A 19,618-nucleotide genomic window follows, 5' to 3' on the forward strand; every position below is an offset into this window, starting at 1 on the left:
TCCCCCATCTGGGACTTGTGGGCCAGCAGAGAGTGGTGCAGGGGAGGGGTCAGAAGGCTCGTGGCCACAGCCCTGCACTGGCTTCCAACAGCCCCAGAAGAAGGAAACGGTTGTGGCCACACCTTTCCCAGACGCTGCCTGGTGCACTGCCTCTGGATATGGAAGTTTCATTCGGTTCACATGGCTAAGAATTTGTGAGAGAACCCTCTGATTTAGGGCCCACTGAGGTGGGGGCAGGGGCACGGTCCACTTCTGGCAGCAGAGGGCAATTGTGTGAGAAGTGGCCTTCACTTGCCCCTCCAGAAGGGGCCTTCACTTGCCCCCACTTGCCCCCTCCAGAATCCACCACTTCCTTTGGGGGTCCTGAGCTGCTAATCCGATGGACAAGGGGGGAGGTTCGGCTCCAGTTACCTCCTCATCCCATGAAGAATTGTCTAAACTCCTATATTTCTGTGCCCCCTCCCATGCCCTCATTCCCCCCTGGCAGTCACTCTGCACCAAATGCAGCAACTCTGCAGCTGCCCGCCAGTGTCTCGACAGACAGACAGACAGACAGACAGACAGACTCTGCACAACAGACAACCCATGTGCCTTGATGCCAGTCCTGTCTGTCCGCCCCTGGGCTTTAGGCCCCTCTGCAAATACTTGGGGGTCTCTGCCCCTCCCCACGTAAGGCATGTGGCTGACAGGGAAGCACCCCAGGTGCGCCTTCACCACCCAAGCGTAAGCCAGGTCTTCTCCCTTCCCTCCCCCTCCCCTCTCCTGGGAGCCAGGAGGCCAGCCTCCCCTGTGGCTCACGGGGTAGGGGGGGGCGGGGGGGAGGCTCCCTTCCCATCTCCCCCCAGCCGTCCCTCCCCTTCAAGGGTCTACCTGTGCTCCCAGCTCCTTCACCCGCAATCCTGCCAGGGGAGGCGGGATGGCAACTCCGGCCGAGTCCCTGCCCAGGCCGGCGCCCTCCGCAGCCCCTAACCCGGCGCCCCGCCCGGCTGCTGCGCCCTCCCGCGACCGGTGGAGGAGGAAGGTGGACTTCCTGCTGTCGGTGGTGGGCTTCGCCGTCGATCTGGGCAACGTCTGGCGCTTCCCCTACATCTGCTACCAGAACGGAGGCGGTAAGGGCGGCCGGGGACCTTCTCGCCCGCCCCCCCCCCTGCCCCAAGGGCCGCCGTGTCCCCCTGGCTCGCGCCCCCTCGGGTCTGGCCCCTCCGCCCACGCAGCGCGGCTCCCTTCTTGTGCTCCCGGGGGAAGGAGGTAAAATCCGGGCGGGGGCTCCCTCCGCTCCGCCCGGGTCAGGATGAGGCCCCAGCAGCCCCTCCATCCCGCCCCTGCCCGAGGGCGCGCCGTCCGTCTGTCCCCGCGGGTGGCTGTCCTTGGTGGCTGCAGCCGGAGCCCCCTTTCTGGCTCTGCGGGCGCCGGGAGATGTGCCCGAGCTGCGCCCTGGGGCTCGTGCTTGCGGAGGCACGCCTGACTGTGCTGCCCTCACGGGTGGCCCCGGACTGGGTCTCTCTGTCGCTGCGGGAAGGGAAGGCGCTTTCAGGAGCCGGGCGCAGATAGACTTTCAGGGGGCTCTTTGCTCCGGTTCTCCCCCCAATTCGGCGTGTGGGTGGGCATTTGGGTGTGGGTGAACCCGTTCCTCATGCTGCAGGCAATTAGGGACCCCACCCAAGGTGCCCTCCAAGCAGCCCAGGATGCCCTCTCAAGGGGGGCCTGCACAAAAGACGGGCGGGCCCTCCTCGTGTCCGCATTTCCCCCAACCAGCCCCATTTCCACTGTCAGGCACTGTCCAGCCGGCTCAACAGTGGAGGGGGGGGAGTCTGACCTGATGGGTGCTTACTCCCCCCCCACAAACACACACACACAGCCTGTCTCTGTAGGGCTCACTTCCAAGAAAGTGTGCATAGGGTCACAGCGCCTCCTTCTAAGTAGAGCTGGAGCCGAGGGTCGAATCGGGCCCCTTCCAAAGCCTCACCTGCTGCACCCCCGCTGGGGAGCCCTGGCAAATTCGGGGAGGGAAATGCAGCAAGCGCCACCCCCCCACCCCCAATCTCAGAATGGGGAGATGATCCATGACGTACGTGCTTGAGATTCATGCCACTTTCCCTTCTAGTTCAAAGAAAACGGAGCAAAAGGGACAGCAGCATTCTGCACGTGGGGAAAGGCAAGGCAGAGCTGGCTTTCAGAAAACTATTGGGGCAAACGTGGTCTCAAAGAAATGGGGAGAAGCCCCCAAATGCATGCAAAGACAGTCTGAAGCCGCTTGGGGCACTGGTTTCCTGGGCCTTGGAGAGCTGGAGAGGCCAGCTGACCAGTCGGGAAAGGGGGGGTCTCCTGGGGCCTCGGTGTAACCCCAGGGTCCCTCCCTCCCTCCCTCCTCTCTCTGCAGGCGCTTTCCTCATCCCCTACACCCTGATGGCCGTTTTTGGAGGTGTGCCCCTCTTCTACATGGAGCTGGCGCTGGGTCAATTCCACCGGGTCGGGGCCATTCCCATCTGGGAGAATATCTGCCCCATCTTTAAAGGTAAGTCTCCTGAGAAGCGGGGGGGGGGCGGATTTGGGCCCCAGCTGTCTTAGTCCTGTCGGGAGGGAAAAGCCAAGTGAAATGAGGGACCAAGGAGCAAGCCATGAGGATGGGGCTCGGGGGGTGGGGGGGTTCACAGCTGGCTTCCACAGCTGCAGGGCACTCTGGCTCTCCACAGGCATCGGCTTTGCCATCTGTGTCATCAACCTCTACGTGTCCTTCTACTACAACACCATCATCGCCTGGGCACTCTTCTACTTCTACTCCTCCTTCGCGGCCACGCTGCCCTGGACCAGCTGCGCCAACCCCTGGAACACCCCCAACTGCACCAGCTACCTGGGCAGGAGCAACGTCACCTGGACCAAGGACTCCAAGTCGCCCACTGAGGAGTTTTACATGTAAGGGGAGCCGGGTGGGGGGCAGGGGGAGCTGGCTTTGCCTCAAGAGCTCTTTTCTTCCAAGCGCACCCAGGGACCGTTCTTTCGTCGGGTTTAGCGATAGGACGTTCATCGGCTCCCTGCTAAATGCTCAGGAGCCCTGCCAGGGCACGATGGTCAAGCAGGGGAACCATCCGCCCCTCTGCAGCCCTGGCCCAGGGTGAGGGACTCTTCCGGGCTTCCCTCTGCAAATGCAGGACTTGCTTACTCTGAGTCCATCGCCTGCTGCCCTCCTCCAGCCTGGTGCTGTTCCCTGGGGTCTTGGGGTTCTCTGGGGTCTTGGGAAGAGGCAGGGACATCTTAGCCCCCAGAGAGAGAGAGATGATGGACCCTGAGGGGGGTCCTGCTGGCCCAGCCACTCCCCTTCGCCTGAGCTGGGCCTAGGATGCCCCAGGAGCCAGGTTGGGTCTCCCCCTCCAGCGATCCTCCCCCCTCCCTTGAGGTGGCCTCAGGCCTCGCCGAACTCCAGAAAGGGCTGGGCATCAGGCGGCACTGCTTTCCCTCCCCCCTTTGCTGCAGGAGGCGAGTCCTGGCCCTCCAGAACGCGCAGGGCCTGGAGGAGGTGGGCGGGATCCGCTGGCACCTGCTTCTCTGCCTCTTCCTCATCTTTGCCATTGTCTACTTCAGCCTCTGGAAGGGGGTCAAGACCTCGGGGAAGGTAACCCTGGCCAGGCCTCGTTGGGGCCGCCCGCAAGGGGGGAGGGCTCCAGGGCACCCAGCCAGCCCCCGGGTCCAGGTGGCCCAGATCCTGGCCTAGCCACGACAGCCCACTGGAGAGAGGGCTAGCTTGCTCTGCTGAGGGCCTTGCCATCGCGGCTCCCCCTCCGCCTCCCTTGCAGGTGGTGTGGGTGACGGCCACGCTCCCCTATGTCGTCCTGTTTGTCCTCCTCATCCGCGGGACCACCCTGCCTGGGGCCTGGAGGGGAATCGTCTTCTACCTGCGGCCCAACTGGGAGAAGCTCAGGAGCACGGCCGTAAGCTAGCTGGGGGCCCGACAGCTCCCCCCCCCCATATTCGTCAGCCTTGCAGGAGGCGGAGCTTTAGCAGGGCTTGGCAGGGCACAGGGGGCCAAAGGGGCGGGAGGGAGGGAGGGAGGGCCAGCCATGGGCCTCTTCAGGACCTGGGCAGGCTCCCTCGTGGACAGCCTTTCCCTGGAGACTGAGACTGGAGCCTTACCTGGCCTCAGGGGGGGAGCATGCGAAAGAGCTCCACCCTGCCACTCTGGCCCTGCATCTCATTTGCTGCACCTGTTGAATCCATGACCCCCCCCACACCCCAGCAGCCCCCTTTGCATATGCATGAGAATCACACACCCACACACACACCTGACCGACAAAGAAGATCAGAGGATGGAGGGAGGTTCATTGTTCCCTTGGAAGACAAAAAGGCCGACCTCTCCTTGAATCACCCGTCTCATTGGTGCTCTGGGGGGAGGGGGTGTCCTCTGCGGGCTGCTCCCCTTTTGGCCTCCTCTTGACAGTGGATTTCCTGCCTCTGCCCCCTCCGAGCCCCACACACACATTGCCGGAGGGAGGGAGGAGGTGAAGACACCTTCCTGAAAGAGGGGAAGGGAGGGGAGGGCCGGTACAATTGCGCACGGGTGGGTGGAGGTGTGTGGCATGCATGAACATCTGCACACCCACACACCCACACAGCCTAGGGTGGCCAACCTCCAGGGGGTGACTAGGGATCTCTGGGGATTACAGCTGATCTCCAGAGATCCGCTCGCAGGAAGCAAATAGGAGCCGGGCCCTGTGGCCCTCAGCTAGCCTGCTCTAAGCTGCCTTCCTGTCTCTGGGGTCCAGGTGTGGGTCGATGCAGCTGCCCAGATCTTCTTCTCTCTGGGGCCGGGCTTTGGGGTCCTGCTCGCTCTTGCCAGCTACAACCCTTTCCACAACAACTGCTACCGGTAAGCACTCCGTCAAAGACCCCAATTCTCCCTCCCCAGGGCTGCCCCTCCTCGCTGGGCTTGCCAACCTCCAGAGGGAGCCTGGAGCCTGGTATTTGGGCAACCTCTGGAGAAAGCAAGCCCAAAGACCCCCTTGTTCTGCCCGTGGGGTGGCGCCTGAGCCCTCACTTGCCGTGGTGGCCACGGGTGCCACCGTCCTGGGGCTGGAACTGCCTTGGTCCCACTGGGCCCTCTCTTCCCTCCCTCTGCACCCGCCTTGCAGGGATGCCGTGGCCACCAGCATCATCAACTGCCTGACCAGCTTCCTCTCGGGCTTTGTCATTTTCGCTGTCTTGGGCTACATGGCAGAGATGAGGGGCGTGGAGGTGGAGGACGTGGCCAAGGACAAAGGTGGGTGCTGGGCCCACCCTGCTCTGGCATTCAGACATACTGTCCCTAAACAGGGAGGCTCTATGAAGCCTCTTTTCAAAGCCAGCGAAGATAGTCCCTCCATCTAGGGCATGTCTCCTCTTCCACCGCTTCCCAGCCTGGGGGACAGGAAGAGCGACAGGCCCGGCGTCTCCTGATGCGCTTCATGAGAGAAGGGGAGGGTTATGAACGCAGGGATGCCAGCTCCAGCCTGCCCACCCCCCTGGCTACCCAGGCTACAGGACTGCTGCCCCCCCTCCCCGGCATCCTGCTTGGTAAGGCCCAACGGTTGAATACCCGCTGAGCAAAGAAGTCCTTCCTGTGGCCCATCCACTCCGCTGGGGGCTCCCGGGGAGGGAGGTGTCCCTCTTGCCCTGGGAGCCCCCCTGGGGCCACGCGCTCCGCTGCCAAAGGGAAGGCAGCCCAAGGCAGCTCCTCCCCGCAGGGCCCAGCCTCCTCTTCATCACGTACCCCGAAGCCATCGGCAACATGGCCGGCTCCACCTTCTTTGCCATCCTCTTCTTCCTCATGATGATCACCCTGGGGCTGGACAGCACGGTAAGGGGGCCGGCTGGGGGCAGGGAAGGCCAGTGAGGTGCCCGGGGGGGGGCTGCATCTTCCCCACCCCCCGTGGCTACCAGGGGAGCTCCCTGCATGGAGACAGAGCCGCCCTCTGCGGAAGGGATCCAGGGGTCCAGCCCTAGTCCAGGCGGAGCACTCAGGCGAAGCCAGAGGGATCCCGAAAGCAGCCCAGCTCCACAAAGGGCCAGAATCCAGACCCTCCCCCCCCAGCAGGACGGCTTCCTTGCCTCTGACCGAAGTGTTCTCGGGGGGGGGGGATTTGCAGTTTGGGGGCCTGGAAGCTGTGATCACGGCCATCATGGATGAATATCCACACCTGCTGGCCAAGCGCCGGGAGCGGTTCGTCTTAGTGCTGATCGCCGTGTGCTTCCTCGGCTCCCTGGCGACGCTGACCAATGTGAGTAGCCGGGGCGGGGTCTCCCTCCCTCCCTCCCTCCCTCCCTCCCTCCCACCGCTGCTGCTGCCTAGGGCGGGTTTCAAACTCCTGGCCCTTGGAGAGTGGCTCTGAATTTCGCCAAGCGGGTGGCCCTGCGGGGTCAGACCAGCAGCTCGATTCCCCAGGGGAGCCGGGTCTTTCCTACTGCCAGGATCATCCTCAGCAGCACCTGGTATGCAGATGGAATGCTTCTGCACATGGAGGTTCCAGTGAGCCCAAAGCCCTCCTGTGCCTTGCAACCCCCACGATGCCTGTTCTCTCTGGGTCACTGGCCCACCCAAGTGCTATCGATGGGAGATTCAAATGGGGGGGGAGGCAGTCTGCACTGTCCCCGCTGCAATCCGGGCTCCGCCTCCGGCCTCCTCCTCCTCCTCCTAGGGGGGCTCCTACATTGTGAAGCTGCTGGAGGAGTTTGGTGCTGGCTGCTCCATCCTGGCTGTGGTGTTCCTGGAAGCCATCGCCGTGTCCTGGTTCTACGGTAAGAGGCATCCCTGGAGGGGGTGAGGTCCTCCCCCGGCCGACAACATCACCCCCCCCCCAAGGAAAGGCGTGGTACCCGGGGGGGTGGCGGTGACAGCAGTGCCCCTGGCAAGGGCCAAAGCCCCATTTGGCAGGGGGAAAGTGGAGCACTGCCCCCAATCCTGCAGGCAAGACGGGGGGGGGGGGGCGCTAGGGACCTGCCCCCTGAGAAGCAGCTTCATCTGCTGCTGCTTTTGGACATCCACAGTGATTCCCAATCCCCAGGCACTCCCTGAGGCTGGCAACCCAGCCCTGCCCCCACACCGTCAGGGAGGGGGCCGGGCTCCACCTCAAAGGCCTTGTGGAGCAGCGCTTTGGTCACTCCCCCCGGGGGCAGGGGGCAGGGGGCAGGGGGCAGGGGCCGGTCCCAGCTGGGCTGCCTCTCCTCCCTTCCCGCTCCGTAGGAATCCAGCAGTTCTGCAGCGACGTGAAGGCCATGCTGGGCTACAGCCCGGGGATCTACTGGCAGGTGTGCTGGGTGGCCATCAGCCCCGTCTTCCTGGCCGTGAGTACCGAGTGGAGCCCATGCCCTTGGCCAGCCCTCGCCCCCCCCCCCAGGCACCTACGGCAGAATCCCAAAAGCCTGCGGGGAGGGGGAGCTCCCACCTGGACTCCCAGCTCCTTGCACCCCACCATGTCAGTACACATTTCTTTTATGGCTTGCAGCAAAACAGAAGATAAATTGGATGCTCTGAAAAGGCTGGACTGCCAAAGCCCCCTCAGCAGGCTCTGCAGGGAGGGCGGCAGCCTGGATTAGGCCGAGGAAGGGGGTGGGGCGGGGCGGGGCCGGGCTGCTGAACCACCCTTCCGTCCCCTCGGCCACTGCTCTGCCACCGGGTTTCTCTCTCCGACTAGTTCATCATCGTCAGCTCCCTGCTGGACCAGCCCCCCCTCTCCCTGTTTGACTACCAGTACCCGGCCTGGAGCCTCTCGCTGGGGTACCTCATTGGCGCCTCCTCTTTCCTTTGCATCCCGGTCTACATGGCCTACAAGCTCGTCTGGACTCCCGGATCGCTCAAGCAGGTCAGGACCCGGGCGAGGGCGGGGTGGAGGTCACTTCCCCAAATCAGGATGGAGGGGGTAGCCTCACTTACTAGGCTGTGGGCCCCCAACCTTCAGGAGGCTGTAGGCTCCCTTGTGATTTTGACCCAGTGTGGTGGGCACAGTCCCAAAACTGCTGCCACAGGAGGAGGAGCCAGCCACAAAATGGCCACCACTGGAGGTGGAGCCAGCCACAAGATGGCTACCACAGGAGGTGGAGCCAGCCACAAGATGGCTGCCACAGGAGGTGGAGCTGCAGGTGACCACTGTGCGTCCTTTGTTGGGGAATGGCACACCCAAGGCCTTGCAAATAAGTCATATTGAGTGGTCTATGCCACAGAGGAGCACTGTCTTTGTGTACTGGCATAACTCTGCCCATGCTCAGGTGACTGGCAAATGTTTGCTTCTCATACTTCCTCCCGTTCTGTAAAGTGTCTCTAAGAGGAGGTTGGTATATAAATCCAATCCAACCTATCAAGAACCCTCTGTCCCTCTTTCTCCTTGACCCTCCAGCGCCTCGCATTGTGCCTTCGCCCCGAGAAGAAAAGAGGGGAGCTCCCCCTGGAGTCGGTGGACACGGCAGCAGCCCCATAGGTCTCTGCCCCACTTCCAGGGAAACGGGGGCTGCTTTTGGCCAATACAGAGAATCACGGAAGAGCTACAAGGAGGAGTGTGGAACCCCAAGCTGCCCCAGGCATCTCCGTGCTTCTCTCGCAGTGGACCGGATGCGGCAGCCAGCGTGTCCTTCCGCCTACTAGTCCCACGGGGGTCTCTGTGTCTGTTGATGCCCAGATCAACCCCCACCCCACAGCGCATTCTCTGTCTGTCCCATTTGTCACGGGAAGGTCAATGTCCCCAGCACCACTGGGGGTTGGGAACTAGTCAAGCCCTCGTGGAGCTTCTGCCCAGGGACCCCAGCGGCTTGGTCAGAGCCCCAGTTCTGCCTTGCTGGGCAGGTGATCCCTCCAGCCTGCCCCCTCACATCAGCACCTCCATGGTCCCAGCACTGTGAAGCTCCCGGCCTCCTCTGGGACCGCAGGGCCACCTAACGCGGCACGTCCACTGCCCGGTCCAGACCTCAGCCAGCCAGCCAGGGGAGGACCAGGAAGAGTGCAGGGCCAGGTGGATCCCAACAGGGGGCACCCGGAAATCTGCCCCTCCCTCCCTCCCTCCAGCTGACCACATGCCCCCCCCCGTGGGGGATCTTTCTGGAGCATGGCAGAAGATGGCATTTGGCCAGGCTTGGTTGGCACACAAAGCAGGGAGAAAAGGACCCCCTCCAAAACACCTCCCCGGGCACATCTGTACACAGACCTCGTTTTCTCAGTCTTAAAGCCAGCAGGCTGTTAAGGCCAGAACAAGCCAGCAGGGTAACGGAAAGGAATTGCGGCCCAATACTTATGAAAAACAAACGACACTGGAGTGCAGCCGCTAAGTATTTGCCCACAGCTAATGTAGTGTTCAAATCCAGGTCTGCCAGCAGCGTCATTAAGCGGCAGTTAGAGGAGTGAGCTGGCCTCGGATTCAGAGGAGGAGCCAGAAGCGTATTGCTCAGATCCAAATAAATGGTACAAAACACAGAGAAATGCTCAGCGGTTTCTCTCAGATGCAGCCTCCAAGCCTCTTTCTTGGCGGGTGAATTGTCCACGAAAGACAACCAGTGGGAGTGAATTCGTTCTTGCAAGAAAAAAACAAGCCCCAATTGCACGGCACCAAAACACTACGGGAATCCTGTGGCTGCTGGTATGGACGAACCTTTGAGGCTCCAAAGCACCTGGGCCACTCCCCTTCATGAAGACTTCACAGACCGCCTGGTTTCCTTCCCTACGTGGACCCAATGCGGCTTCGAACACTCTCCTGTCCTCACCACAACCACCCTGCGAGGTAGGCTGGGCTGAGTGGCTCGGGAACACCCAGCCAGCTCCCAGAGCTAGACGGAGATTTGAGCCTGGCTCTCCCAAATGGAGTCCTTCAACCATCGTGCCGGGCAGACACAGGTGCTCTGAAGCCATTCCCGGCCAGAGTTCCTGCAGAGCCCCTGCAGGGGGAGATTTAGAGAGCTGGCGTCCCCGTCGTCGGATGAAGGCATGGCACCGGAGAACCAAGCGCTCGCTGTCTGGTGGCTCAAGTTCTGCCCCGGGGCCAAGGAGGAGTCGCTCCCTCTGGGGTGTGGTGAAGACTGGTGGCCCCCAATTTGGAGAGCCGGCGTGGATCCCCCCTTCACCTCCAGGAGCACCCAGCTGGGCCTGTTCGGACCGTTCTTGCAGAGCAGTTCTCTTAGGGATCGCTCAGCCCCACCAGCCTCGGAAGAGGACGGTGCCTTCGTCAACTGCTTTGGGACTCCTTCCGGTTGTAAAAGCCCCTTCCCGGCCCAGCGGGTGGGGGCAGAAGGCGCTGGGGGGAGGGGGCTGCCTGGCCCCTGGGGGTGCCCGGCCCGATCTCCCTCCGGCCCTTCCCTGAGCCTCACAGGCCGGAAGGCTGCTTCTAGGGTGGGAGGGAGGGAGGGAGGGACCCCGGGCTCTCTGGCCCTTGCCAGGGGGCTGGGAGGGCGCCGTGCAGCAGAGGGGCAGCAGTCCTCCCGAGGGCCCCTGGTCGGGCTGATGGCCGGGGAGACTTCCAGTCCCAGCATGCACTGCTCAGAGGGCGGGGCTGGCTCTTAAGGCCCCCCTGGGCGCTGGGTCAGCTGAACGGGGGGGGGGGTTGCCAAGTCTTTCCCCGGCGCCCCTGCCCAGCCTCCCTGCCGCGGGGGGGGGGGCTGCTGCGCACTGAGGGCGCCGAGCGGGGCTGGGGCGGCATGGGGGCCACCGGGTTGCCAGCTCCCGCTTGGGCGGCGGAGGACCTCCGCAGGGGAGGGGAGGGGCGGGGCGGGGCCGCGGCGGGAGCGAGGATGGCGCCGGGGCTGCTGCAGGCGCTGGCCGGGGCCGGGCGGGGGCGGCCCTTCGACGTGCTGCGGACGCAGAACCTGGGTGAGCCTCGCGGAAGGGGGCGCGGGGGGGGGCGGCTCCGGATCCCGCCCAGCACGAGCGGCGCCGCCCGCGGGATCTGGCGCAGGGCTGCGGCGAGAAGGGCAGGAAGGGCTGGCCGCTCCGCAGGCTGCCCGGCCTCCACCGGGCGGAGCTGCGAAACAGGCCAGGCCAAGCGTCGGCCCGGAGGGAGGGAGGGAGGCGGGCCGGTCTCGCTGCCCTTTGGGTGCCCCGGAAAGAGGGCCCTTTGCGAGGGGCCCGCCGCGGCCCCTGCCGCTCACGCTCTGCCTTCCCCGCAGCGCTGCTGGGGAGCGTCTTGGGCCTCCTGCTGCTCCTGCTGCTCCTGCTGGCCGTGTGCGTCTACAAGCCCCTGCGCCGCCGCTAGCCCTGCCCGCCCGCCCGACGGACGCCGGCCCCTCTCCCCGCAGCCCCGGGCCGCTGGACCGACGGGGCTTCCTTGGCAGCTGCGGCGCCCTCTTGCCCTCGAGGGAGCCGCAGGGACGTGTCGGGCGGCCAAGAGGAGCGGCGTGACCAGAAGACGGGCGGGGGCGGGGGGGGGGTCCGCGGGGTCCTCTGGGGCTGGCTCCCACCCCCCCCCCTTCTGCCTCCGGCTGGGTGCCTCTGTCGCCGCAGCAGTGCCTGCACAGGCGGGGGGGGGGGGGTTGGGTGTGGGAGTGCCCCCCACGGGCTGGCTGTGAGGCCCTAAGCAGAGCTGCACCCTTTTAAGCTTCAAGGGGGTCATTCTGCTCAGGGCCACTGGGTTCATATCATTATAATTATTTAATCTCTAGACCGTCCCTCCCCACAAGTAGGCTCAGGGCGCTTTACAGGTGGCAAACCTGGAAACGGATTCCCCAGGGGGTTCAGCGATCGGTGGATCTTCAGCTCCAGATCTCTGGAAAAGGCATTTGAGCCTGGTGCTGATCCAGTTGCTTCCCTCTCCTAGGTCTGCCGGGACAGGATGACCCAGCTCTGCAGGGCTCAGGCTCTGGGGGGCCAGACCAATTTAAGGCCTCCCAGCCTGCAGGAAATTAGGCCTGGTCTGGGGTAGCGGAAGCCGCCTGTGCTGCCTTGGGCGGGGGGGGGGGGCGCTCCAGGTGGGCTCCGTCAGGGCTGTGTTTCTTCCCAGCTCCCTGTGGCTCTGGGCAAGGTGCCCCTTGCGGAGCTGCTTGGTTTGGCCACGGGGCCCCTCCTGCAAAGCCAGGTGCGCTCCCAGGAGCGCTGCTCACCTCGGCCTCCTGCACCAGCAGCAGGACGCAAAGCTCCGGGTCACCTTTCAGGCTCCAGCATTGGGGCGGGCAGGGGGGCACCCACGAGCACGTGTCAGGCTGCACTCCCCGCTTGAAACAGGAGCAGGGCTCCAGCACCCCTCCCCCCCCCAAAAAAAATGGCACTGGCTGGCTGATTGGCCACTCAGCAGTTCTGCTTGGGACCCCCAGCGGGGAGGCGTCTCCTCCACATGCTTCTCACCCCCCCTCCCAGCAGGAGCGCCACTGGCCCACAGCTGCCCCGATCATCGCAGGCAGAGGGGTTCTCACAGCCTGCCTGGAGATGTTCATGATGAAAGCTGCTATTGTGTGGACAGGTGTGCGTTGCATTGTTTTGGCTTTCGGTTTGGCCATTTGTGTTTTCAAACGTGTTTGCTGCTGTAGAGTTTTGACTTTGTCACTGTATTAACTTATTTTTCTTGAGCAGGCTTCTGCCTGGCCTCGCCAATGCCTCCCTCCCTGCCAGTGCTGCCACAGTCTTTGGGGCTGATGTCGTGTTGCTATTAGAAACGTGTAATAAAGGGGCAGCATCACAGAAACGCTTGCCCACAAGTTGTTTGTCTTCTGTCATTGACTGAGCTGGGCCTGTGCCACTGTGCAGAATCTTATCTGTACTACAACCTTCTAACGCAGACCGCCTGGCTGCTCTTGACCCCTGCTGTGCGGACAGGGGGCTGCTGGGGCTGCCGCATTGCAGTGATTTCCAGGGGCCTTCAGCGAGGTGACGCCGATCACCGTCCGCACGCTGGCCCTTTGCACCGGGTGGGTGCCCTTCGTGCCCACCTACCTGAGCACCCAGGGGAGAAATACGGTCGCTGGGTGGGGCTTCCCCATCTTGGCTTCCGGCATTTGCTCGCTGGGCTGCAGCTTCCTTCCTTCCTTCCCTCCCTCCCCCCCAAGTGCCACTTCCTGCTCTTGCAGGAAGGATGAAAGCAAGAGAAGGCTTTGCTTTTTGTTTTTCACTGCTGCTTCCTCCTATATTCTGCTCACTGATCATGACCCAATGAATAAAAGACAGAATCAGATTAAACCACCTTTGAAGTTGATCATCAACAACACAGCAGGTTCAAGAAGCCGCATCAAGTGGGGCAAGTGAGAGGCTCAAACAAGCGCGTGTGAAACAAGAAGACTCTGAAACTCTGGTGGCCTAAAAGAGAATCCCCGGGTGGAGGGGGGGCGGAGGCATCAACAGCAAGGGCCGCAAGGTGAGGTGACTGCCTCAGGTAGCCCCTTTGGGAGAGGGGGTCGGCAACCTCCTTCCCACCCCACCAGTCCCCCATTTCCCCTCCTGGGAACCAGCCAGGGAATGCCTCATCTCCAGGCCTCTGCCCAACCCGTGTAACCTGCTGGGCTTGCCGATTTCCTGCAAGATCCATTCCTCTTGTGAGAAGGCAGCCTCAAGCCAAGTATCCCCCCCCCCAATAGAACGCAGGGTGCTGCTAACTGTGCCCGAGGGCCCCTTCTCCAGGGAGGCCTAGAGCTGGGGAAAGGGCTACACGCTCCAAGGAGACCTGGGCCTCTGTCGACAGGCTCAGGTTCCGTGGCAGCCCCCAGGCCCTGGGATGGAGCCTAAAGAGCCAAACCCCACAGAATCATTCAGGGTTGTGATCATTCCCTGTTGTGCAGGGAATCGTTCCCTGTTGTGCAGGGATGGGCATGCTGGCCTTCGAGAGCTGCATCATCAGGGATTGAGCCCCTATCCAGACCAAGTTCGATAGCACTGCGCGTGAGAGGGAGCTGCCAGTCACCCAACAGTCCTGCAAAATGAGCCGAAGGGATGAGGGGGATTTCCCAGCCTCTTCATCCATGGGAGGAGCCCCTGGTCAGTCCTGGGTGGTCAACCCTCATCGCAGTGGATCTCTACCCCCTTCCCTGGGCTGGCGGCAGGCCTGGGGGACTCATTGCCCAAACGTGCTGGGAAAAGAAAAGGAAACGCATTGGCTTCAGATCATGGATGTTTCAGTGAAATACCCCCCCCACACACACACACACAACACAAAGGCAGCAAAGGGGCCAGGAGACCTGGAGGCTCACTCCTCTGGAAGGAGCCAAGCCAGCAGGTTAGCAGAGCTCTCAGGGCCGGGCTTAGGCATCCACCCCCAGGAGAGGGCTGCCCAGATACCCTTCAGTGCCCCTTTTGCCTGCAGAGAGAGAGAGGCTCACCTCCCCGACCAGCAGTGCCAGGAAGCAGAGGAGAAGGCCCGCCAGAACGATCCGGGCAACGGCTTCAGGGGGGAGACTTCCAGAAGTCCCTGCGGCAGAGGGGGAGGAAGGAAACAGGAGCCCAAAGGAATCACTCTCTGGGTTTTGGGAGCAAAGGCCATGCTGGTGGAACGGGGGTTTCCCTCCCCTTCTCATGGACTGTGGCCCTGAAGCTCACACCAGCAGATCTCCCAGGCAGCCACTTGTTTTCCTCTCTGCCCCTCAGTTACCTGGGATCACGGTGAGGTTCACCGTTGCCTGGATTTTGACACCCGTGGCAAGTAGTGTGGCCTGGTATATCCCAGCATCCTTTATGGCCACGCTGTGGATCACCAGAGTGCCGTTCCTGAAGACGTCCACGCGCTCCAGGTACTCGGGAACCACTTCTTTGTGAATGGCGCATGTCTTCAGCCACCACGCAAGGGCGGTGCTGCTGCAGTTGCTGATGAGGCACACCAGGACAGGGATGTTCCCGTTGGGGCCGAGCAGTTCCCACTTGATGCTCAGGAACGTCCAGGCAGGGCCCAGGGGCTGCAGGGCGAGAGGCAGCCAAGCCGTGTGGTTGACGGCAGCAGAGACGGCCCTGGGAGGCAGAGAAACCGGCTCAGGGGAGGCCAGGACACCTGGGGGTGAAAGGAGGAGGCAGCTGGAAATGTCTGGTATGGGCATTTGCTTGAGTCCAACCGACCCAACAGCATCTGCTGGCCCCCCCTCAGACACCCCCTCCAGGACATGAAGCAGCCTGACCTCCCTGGGAGCTTATCTTACTGTTTATTTGAAGCCACAGTTATTGTTGATAGGCTATTTATGACTGTGTTATTTGTTTAGACTGTTCTATGTAGGGCGGGATAAAAATCTAATAAAATAAATAAACAAACAAACCAAGCCCCTAGGATAGAAATGCTTATTTTTGTAAGCGCAGTTGGATATCTTTAGGAGTCCAGAAGCCCAGTGCTCTTAACATTGAGTGGAAATTAAGGTTTAGGGTTTGACTAAAAATGTGGTAACATTATGTTATGATGTAACATTTAAGGGCAACATTATTTCATTTAGAAATTGATAGCCACGGAGGAAGGATTTTCTCTTTAAAAACTAGTGTTGTACCGGAACTCATTCTGGCTTCCTTTTTTGAATTAAAGAAGAATGACGTTATTGATAACTGCTGCATCAGCTTTCTGTTCCCTTTCATCCGCCCCTGGAGGTTGGCATCTAGGAATGCCATAGAGTTCTCCCCCCAGAGCAGCCATTCCCATCCCTGCAGGGGGACCAGCCTGGAGGTCAGGATTCTTAGGCCGCACCTGGGGTTAAACTACCCTACGAAAGTATTCTGAGGAAATATTTTAGGCTAATAATTCACATTGTTTTTACCTGTGATCTACCTCAAGCAGAGTGATCTACCTCAAGCAGGTCTCTGGAGAGGTAGCCTGTAAATCCCTTAAATGAAATAAATGAAGCATCTTCTGCCAGAGATGTACAACAAGGGGGGGGGCTCTTTGTTCTGAAAACAGAGGTGTCCCTTTGGGCAGCATCCGTCCCCTGCCCTGTGGATTGCCCAAGAAGGGGGGACCCGCCCTGGGAGTCCTGCCTTGGCCTGCTGAGGCTGGTATCTTTGCCCGGTCAACTTGCCCCCCCTCCACACAGCTGGATTCCCTTTTGTTCACTCCGGACACAGGAAAATCAGCATTTCTCTCAGAGCCTCCACTAGTGGCGCGACCTTTGAGAATGGCCCAGTGTGCCTCTCCTTCCATTACCTTCTGTGGTGGGCACCCTGGACTCAGCTGCTGTTGGGAAGCTTGCGTGACCCCCGGCTCCCTGTCTCCCCACAGGGCTGGAGGAGCTCAGGGCCTGCTGTGTCCCCGGGGAGTTCAGGTCTCCTCCATTACCTTCCATGACAACAAGCTCCACTTCAGCACTGGCAGACTCATCCAGGGTGGAGACGTGAATCCCGTACTTGCCCGCATCCTCGGGCTCCACGTCCTTCAGCACAAGCGAGCCGCCCTCCTCAATGTCCACCCTCGCCCTGTACCGGCCTTCCTTCTCCACAGAGGGCTCGCAGGTGCGGTCGGCTGGCCCCCCCTTGCACTCCACAGAGTAGAAAAGGATGGGGGCATTCTTTGAGAGGAATTTCCACTTGGCGTGGAAATATTTCCACTCAGGTTGCTGGAACTGGAGAGAGACGCGGAAGAGGGCTGTCTGACGAGGGGCGATCCTGACCGGATTTTGGGGCACAACCACTGAGAGCGGCATGGAGGCACCTGCCAAGGAACCAAACCCCAGTGAGTCAGGAGTGGAAAGGCATCTGCGGCAGAGGATTTAGATCACACTCAATGCACACCAAATTCACCTCTTGGAAACTCCAAAACCTCCTTCGCCAAATACAGCACAAGATGCCGCCTGTTCAAGCGAATGTCTGATCTCTGTCCAGAAAAACTCACAGGGAACTACTTTGTCAAAACTCAGTCAAAACTAAACTTACTCTTTTTATTAGAAGAAAACAATAAGTAACAAAACATGCAAATCAAGCCAACACCTCCAGAGTAAATGCGCAGGATTAAAAGCAAAGCATCCTGCATCGATACACGGTTGGCACTTCTTTCCTCTTTCTTGTGGTGACCCCTTTAGGCGTGACTTTCGTGGAGGCACCCCTTGCAGACTGTGCTGCGGGGATGGTGTGGGCTCTGCCCCCCCCCCAGCCTTCCTTATTTCCGCCCCCACCAAAGGCTCTCGCCTCGGAAATCTTAACTAGCCCAAAGAGCAGGATGGCTGAGTGGTAGGCGGGGACTGACGGGGCGGCCAGCCCATAGCAGTGGCTCTGGGGTAAAAGAGGATCTGTGATATATATTCTAAATAAAGCAGCTATTTTCTCTGCATTTAGAGGCAGAACAGTGTAACGTTTCTGTAGGGTTAATAAGCATGTTGGTTCCTTAAACAGACTGATTTTCTCACTTGCCACCTCAGCCAAGAACCTCCACGAAGCTCCAGTGCCCACCCAGGCCCCTAACTGCCCCACAGAGCTCCTTTCCTCCATGTCGGCTGACACTTCCCCATGAAGCTAACCCCTATTAGAGTGTCCCCCTTTGGACTACTTCCCTCTGGAGGCTGGACAATGAAGAATGCTGAGAGGAAGGAAGGAAGGAAGGAAGGAAGGAAGGAAGGAAGGAAGGAAGGAAGGAAGGAAGGAAGGAAGGAAGGAAGGAAGGAAGGAAGGTTGTCCCTTCAAAATGTGGTCTTGGAGAAGAGCTTCACGGATACCGTGGGCTGCCCCAAGGACCCAATCCAGCCTGAACTCTCCCTGGAAGCTAAAGTGACCAAGTGGAGGCAGCCTGAGGTTACGTTCCAGGAAGGCAACAGCTGCCAAACAGCCACTCACGCCGGGCAAAGCTGAAGGCAGCAGATGGATCGACTCGGTCAAGGACTCCCTGCCGGATGCCCTGGCACCACCTCTCAGCGCAAACTAAGTCAGCATCCCTCCCCCCTTTTGCCATCCTGGTTGGTCAGGAAGGAAAAGCTGCAGGGGAGGCAGCTGGTCTCCCATGAGAGAGGGCGGGCAGTGTGGTACCCGCAGGCGAGGCGGCCTGCTCACATCCGTCCCTCTCCTCCGCCCTGTGCTTGCTTGAAGGAGAGAGACCCTTTCTTCCACACATTGGGCCATCCACACGTGGGTCAGCCGGACCAGGGATGGCACCCCTGGCTGCAGGCCAGCCTTCTTGCACTACCCAGATGTGACCGGAGGGGGGGATTTGACCCCCCCTTTAAAGGACAAAAAACCCACATGAACTCCACCTCCCAACCTCCAGTGCAAATGAGCCAGACGTGGCTCCCCCTCCCTCAGGGGAGGGGGAGGGGCAGGGGGGCAGGAGTCAGTGCTGGAACACCGGCTGGCCCAGCAGGCTGCAGGCTCAATCCCTGTTGTGTCAATCATCCCCCAAAGTCCCGCCTCTCCCCCAGGCTCTCATGCAAGGCTGGTGGGTTTGGCCTCATGCTAGCCCCAGGGACCGTCTGTGGGACCCCCACCGTGGCTGAGCCTGCCTCTGCCTTCAAAAGAAAGGGGCGATGACTCTCCACAGCAGCTCGGGATAAAGGTGTCAGCTTAGCCAGGCCTTTTTTGGGCTTTCGAATTAGGGTCGGGGTCTCGGCTTAGTGCAGGCTTCAGGGGAGAAAGGAGCACTCTGTCCAAGGCATCCCTGCCGGACGCCTGCAGGTTCTGTGGAAAGGGGCTGCAAACTGACACCTCCCACTTTCACCACCTCAGTTTCACCAACTTTCACCAACTCAAAACAGGGACTCAATTAAAGGCTGCTCTGCGAAATAAAGCTGTTGGGGGTCATCTCCTCTTGGGCCTGGTCTGCATCTCCCAGAGGACTTTAGGGAGCATGCGTACAAGAGCTCACGGAACATATGAAGGTACAGGGAGGAGAGCCAGCCCAAGGGAGCAGGGAAACCCCGTCCTTTTCACTTCTGCCATTTAGGATGCATCTTGAAGGATGCAAAGCATTGAGATTCCCAGGAGGTCTCCGCTGCAGCCACTGGCCAGAGCCCTGTCCTCCGGGGCAGCCGAGGTCCCTCTCAAGTCAGGGAGGCGACCTGGGACTCAGAGCAGGGCACGTTCAGCCAGAGATCCAGATTGGGGAGACTTCCCTGGGGCCTCCTGACCCCTCGGAGAAGCAGCAGCTCTACAGCTCCCCGAGGGGGAGAAAACTGTCCCTTCCCTTGCTGGTACTCACCCAGGAGGGCCCACAGAAAGGCCCCTGCAAGCATTGTGCTGCGGAAGGAAAGCCCGGTGGTGCCTGGGCTTCTTTGCTGACCCAAGTGATGCTTCGGGCTGCTTTCTTTTGGCTCAGCGACGCTTTCAAGAGAGAGATGGTGTGTGTGTGCGTGTGGGGTGCTTCGGTTGGGCCTGGTCAGCAGGAGGCCAATCAGCAGCACAGGATGTGGCCTGAACGGCCCCACAGGATGTCTGAGACGGGCAGTTGAGGACGGAACGAGAACTGGCACCTGACACTTGGCGAGGGAAACGGGGGCGGGGGTGGAGGAGAAGGGGAAGCGCAAACTGGTTGTGATCCTGCATTTTCACTTTCCTTGTGATGTGCAGCCTGGGAGCGCTCCTGCTAGAGCAGGTCTCTGTGAAACGCTGGGTGGGTTTCCCAAATGGGTCGAGTTAATTATTTTTCTTATCAGGTGATATAACCATAGAGAGTCAGACTGACACCCCCCCCCCCCCATGGCCAACGATGGACCTGGTCTGTAGCTTGCGCTTGGCATTTGAGCACGGCCCAAGCCGGCTTTCGTCGTAATCATGACAGCACTGCCTTTTTGCAGGAAATGTTACAGTTGTGTC

General features: G+C 60.8%; 2 protein-coding genes across 3 annotated transcripts; one reads left to right on the forward strand and one right to left on the reverse strand.

Annotated features, from left to right (window-relative positions):
* Nucleotides 1-916: 916 nt before the first annotated feature.
* Nucleotides 917-10,563, forward strand: LOC143822462 (sodium-dependent serotonin transporter-like). Of its 2 annotated transcripts, XM_077307639.1 has the most exons (13): nt 917-1,109; nt 2,381-2,515; nt 2,694-2,913; nt 3,472-3,610; nt 3,792-3,926; nt 4,758-4,861; nt 5,124-5,251; nt 5,715-5,827; nt 6,117-6,248; nt 6,666-6,765; nt 7,211-7,311; nt 7,662-7,829; nt 8,361-10,563. In XM_077307639.1, exons 1-13 carry the CDS (start codon nt 917-919, stop codon nt 8,439-8,441), a joined length of 1,749 nt encoding a protein of 582 aa, XP_077163754.1. In that variant the 3' UTR covers nt 8,442-10,563. The 2 variants fall into 2 exon arrangements, 1 of the variants encoding a protein (XP_077163754.1); XR_013226159.1 differs by lacking the exon at nt 7,211-7,311.
* Nucleotides 10,564-13,115: 2,552 nt separating this feature from the next.
* LOC143822463 (uncharacterized) lies at nt 13,116-19,602 on the reverse strand. Its single transcript, XM_077307640.1, has 5 exons — nt 19,005-19,602; nt 16,164-16,535; nt 14,511-14,903; nt 14,242-14,330; nt 13,116-13,992 (listed from the first exon to the last, which is right to left on the reverse strand). The coding sequence occupies exons 1-5, from the start codon at nt 19,036-19,038 to the stop codon at nt 13,939-13,941; spliced, it is 942 nt and encodes a 313-aa protein (XP_077163755.1). The 5' UTR covers nt 19,039-19,602; the 3' UTR covers nt 13,116-13,938.
* Nucleotides 19,603-19,618: the final 16 nt, after the last annotated feature.

Source organism: Paroedura picta, chromosome 13 (assembly GCF_049243985.1).
Source record: "Paroedura picta isolate Pp20150507F chromosome 13, Ppicta_v3.0, whole genome shotgun sequence".
In the NCBI taxonomy this organism is placed as follows: domain Eukaryota; kingdom Metazoa; phylum Chordata; class Lepidosauria; order Squamata; family Gekkonidae; genus Paroedura; species Paroedura picta.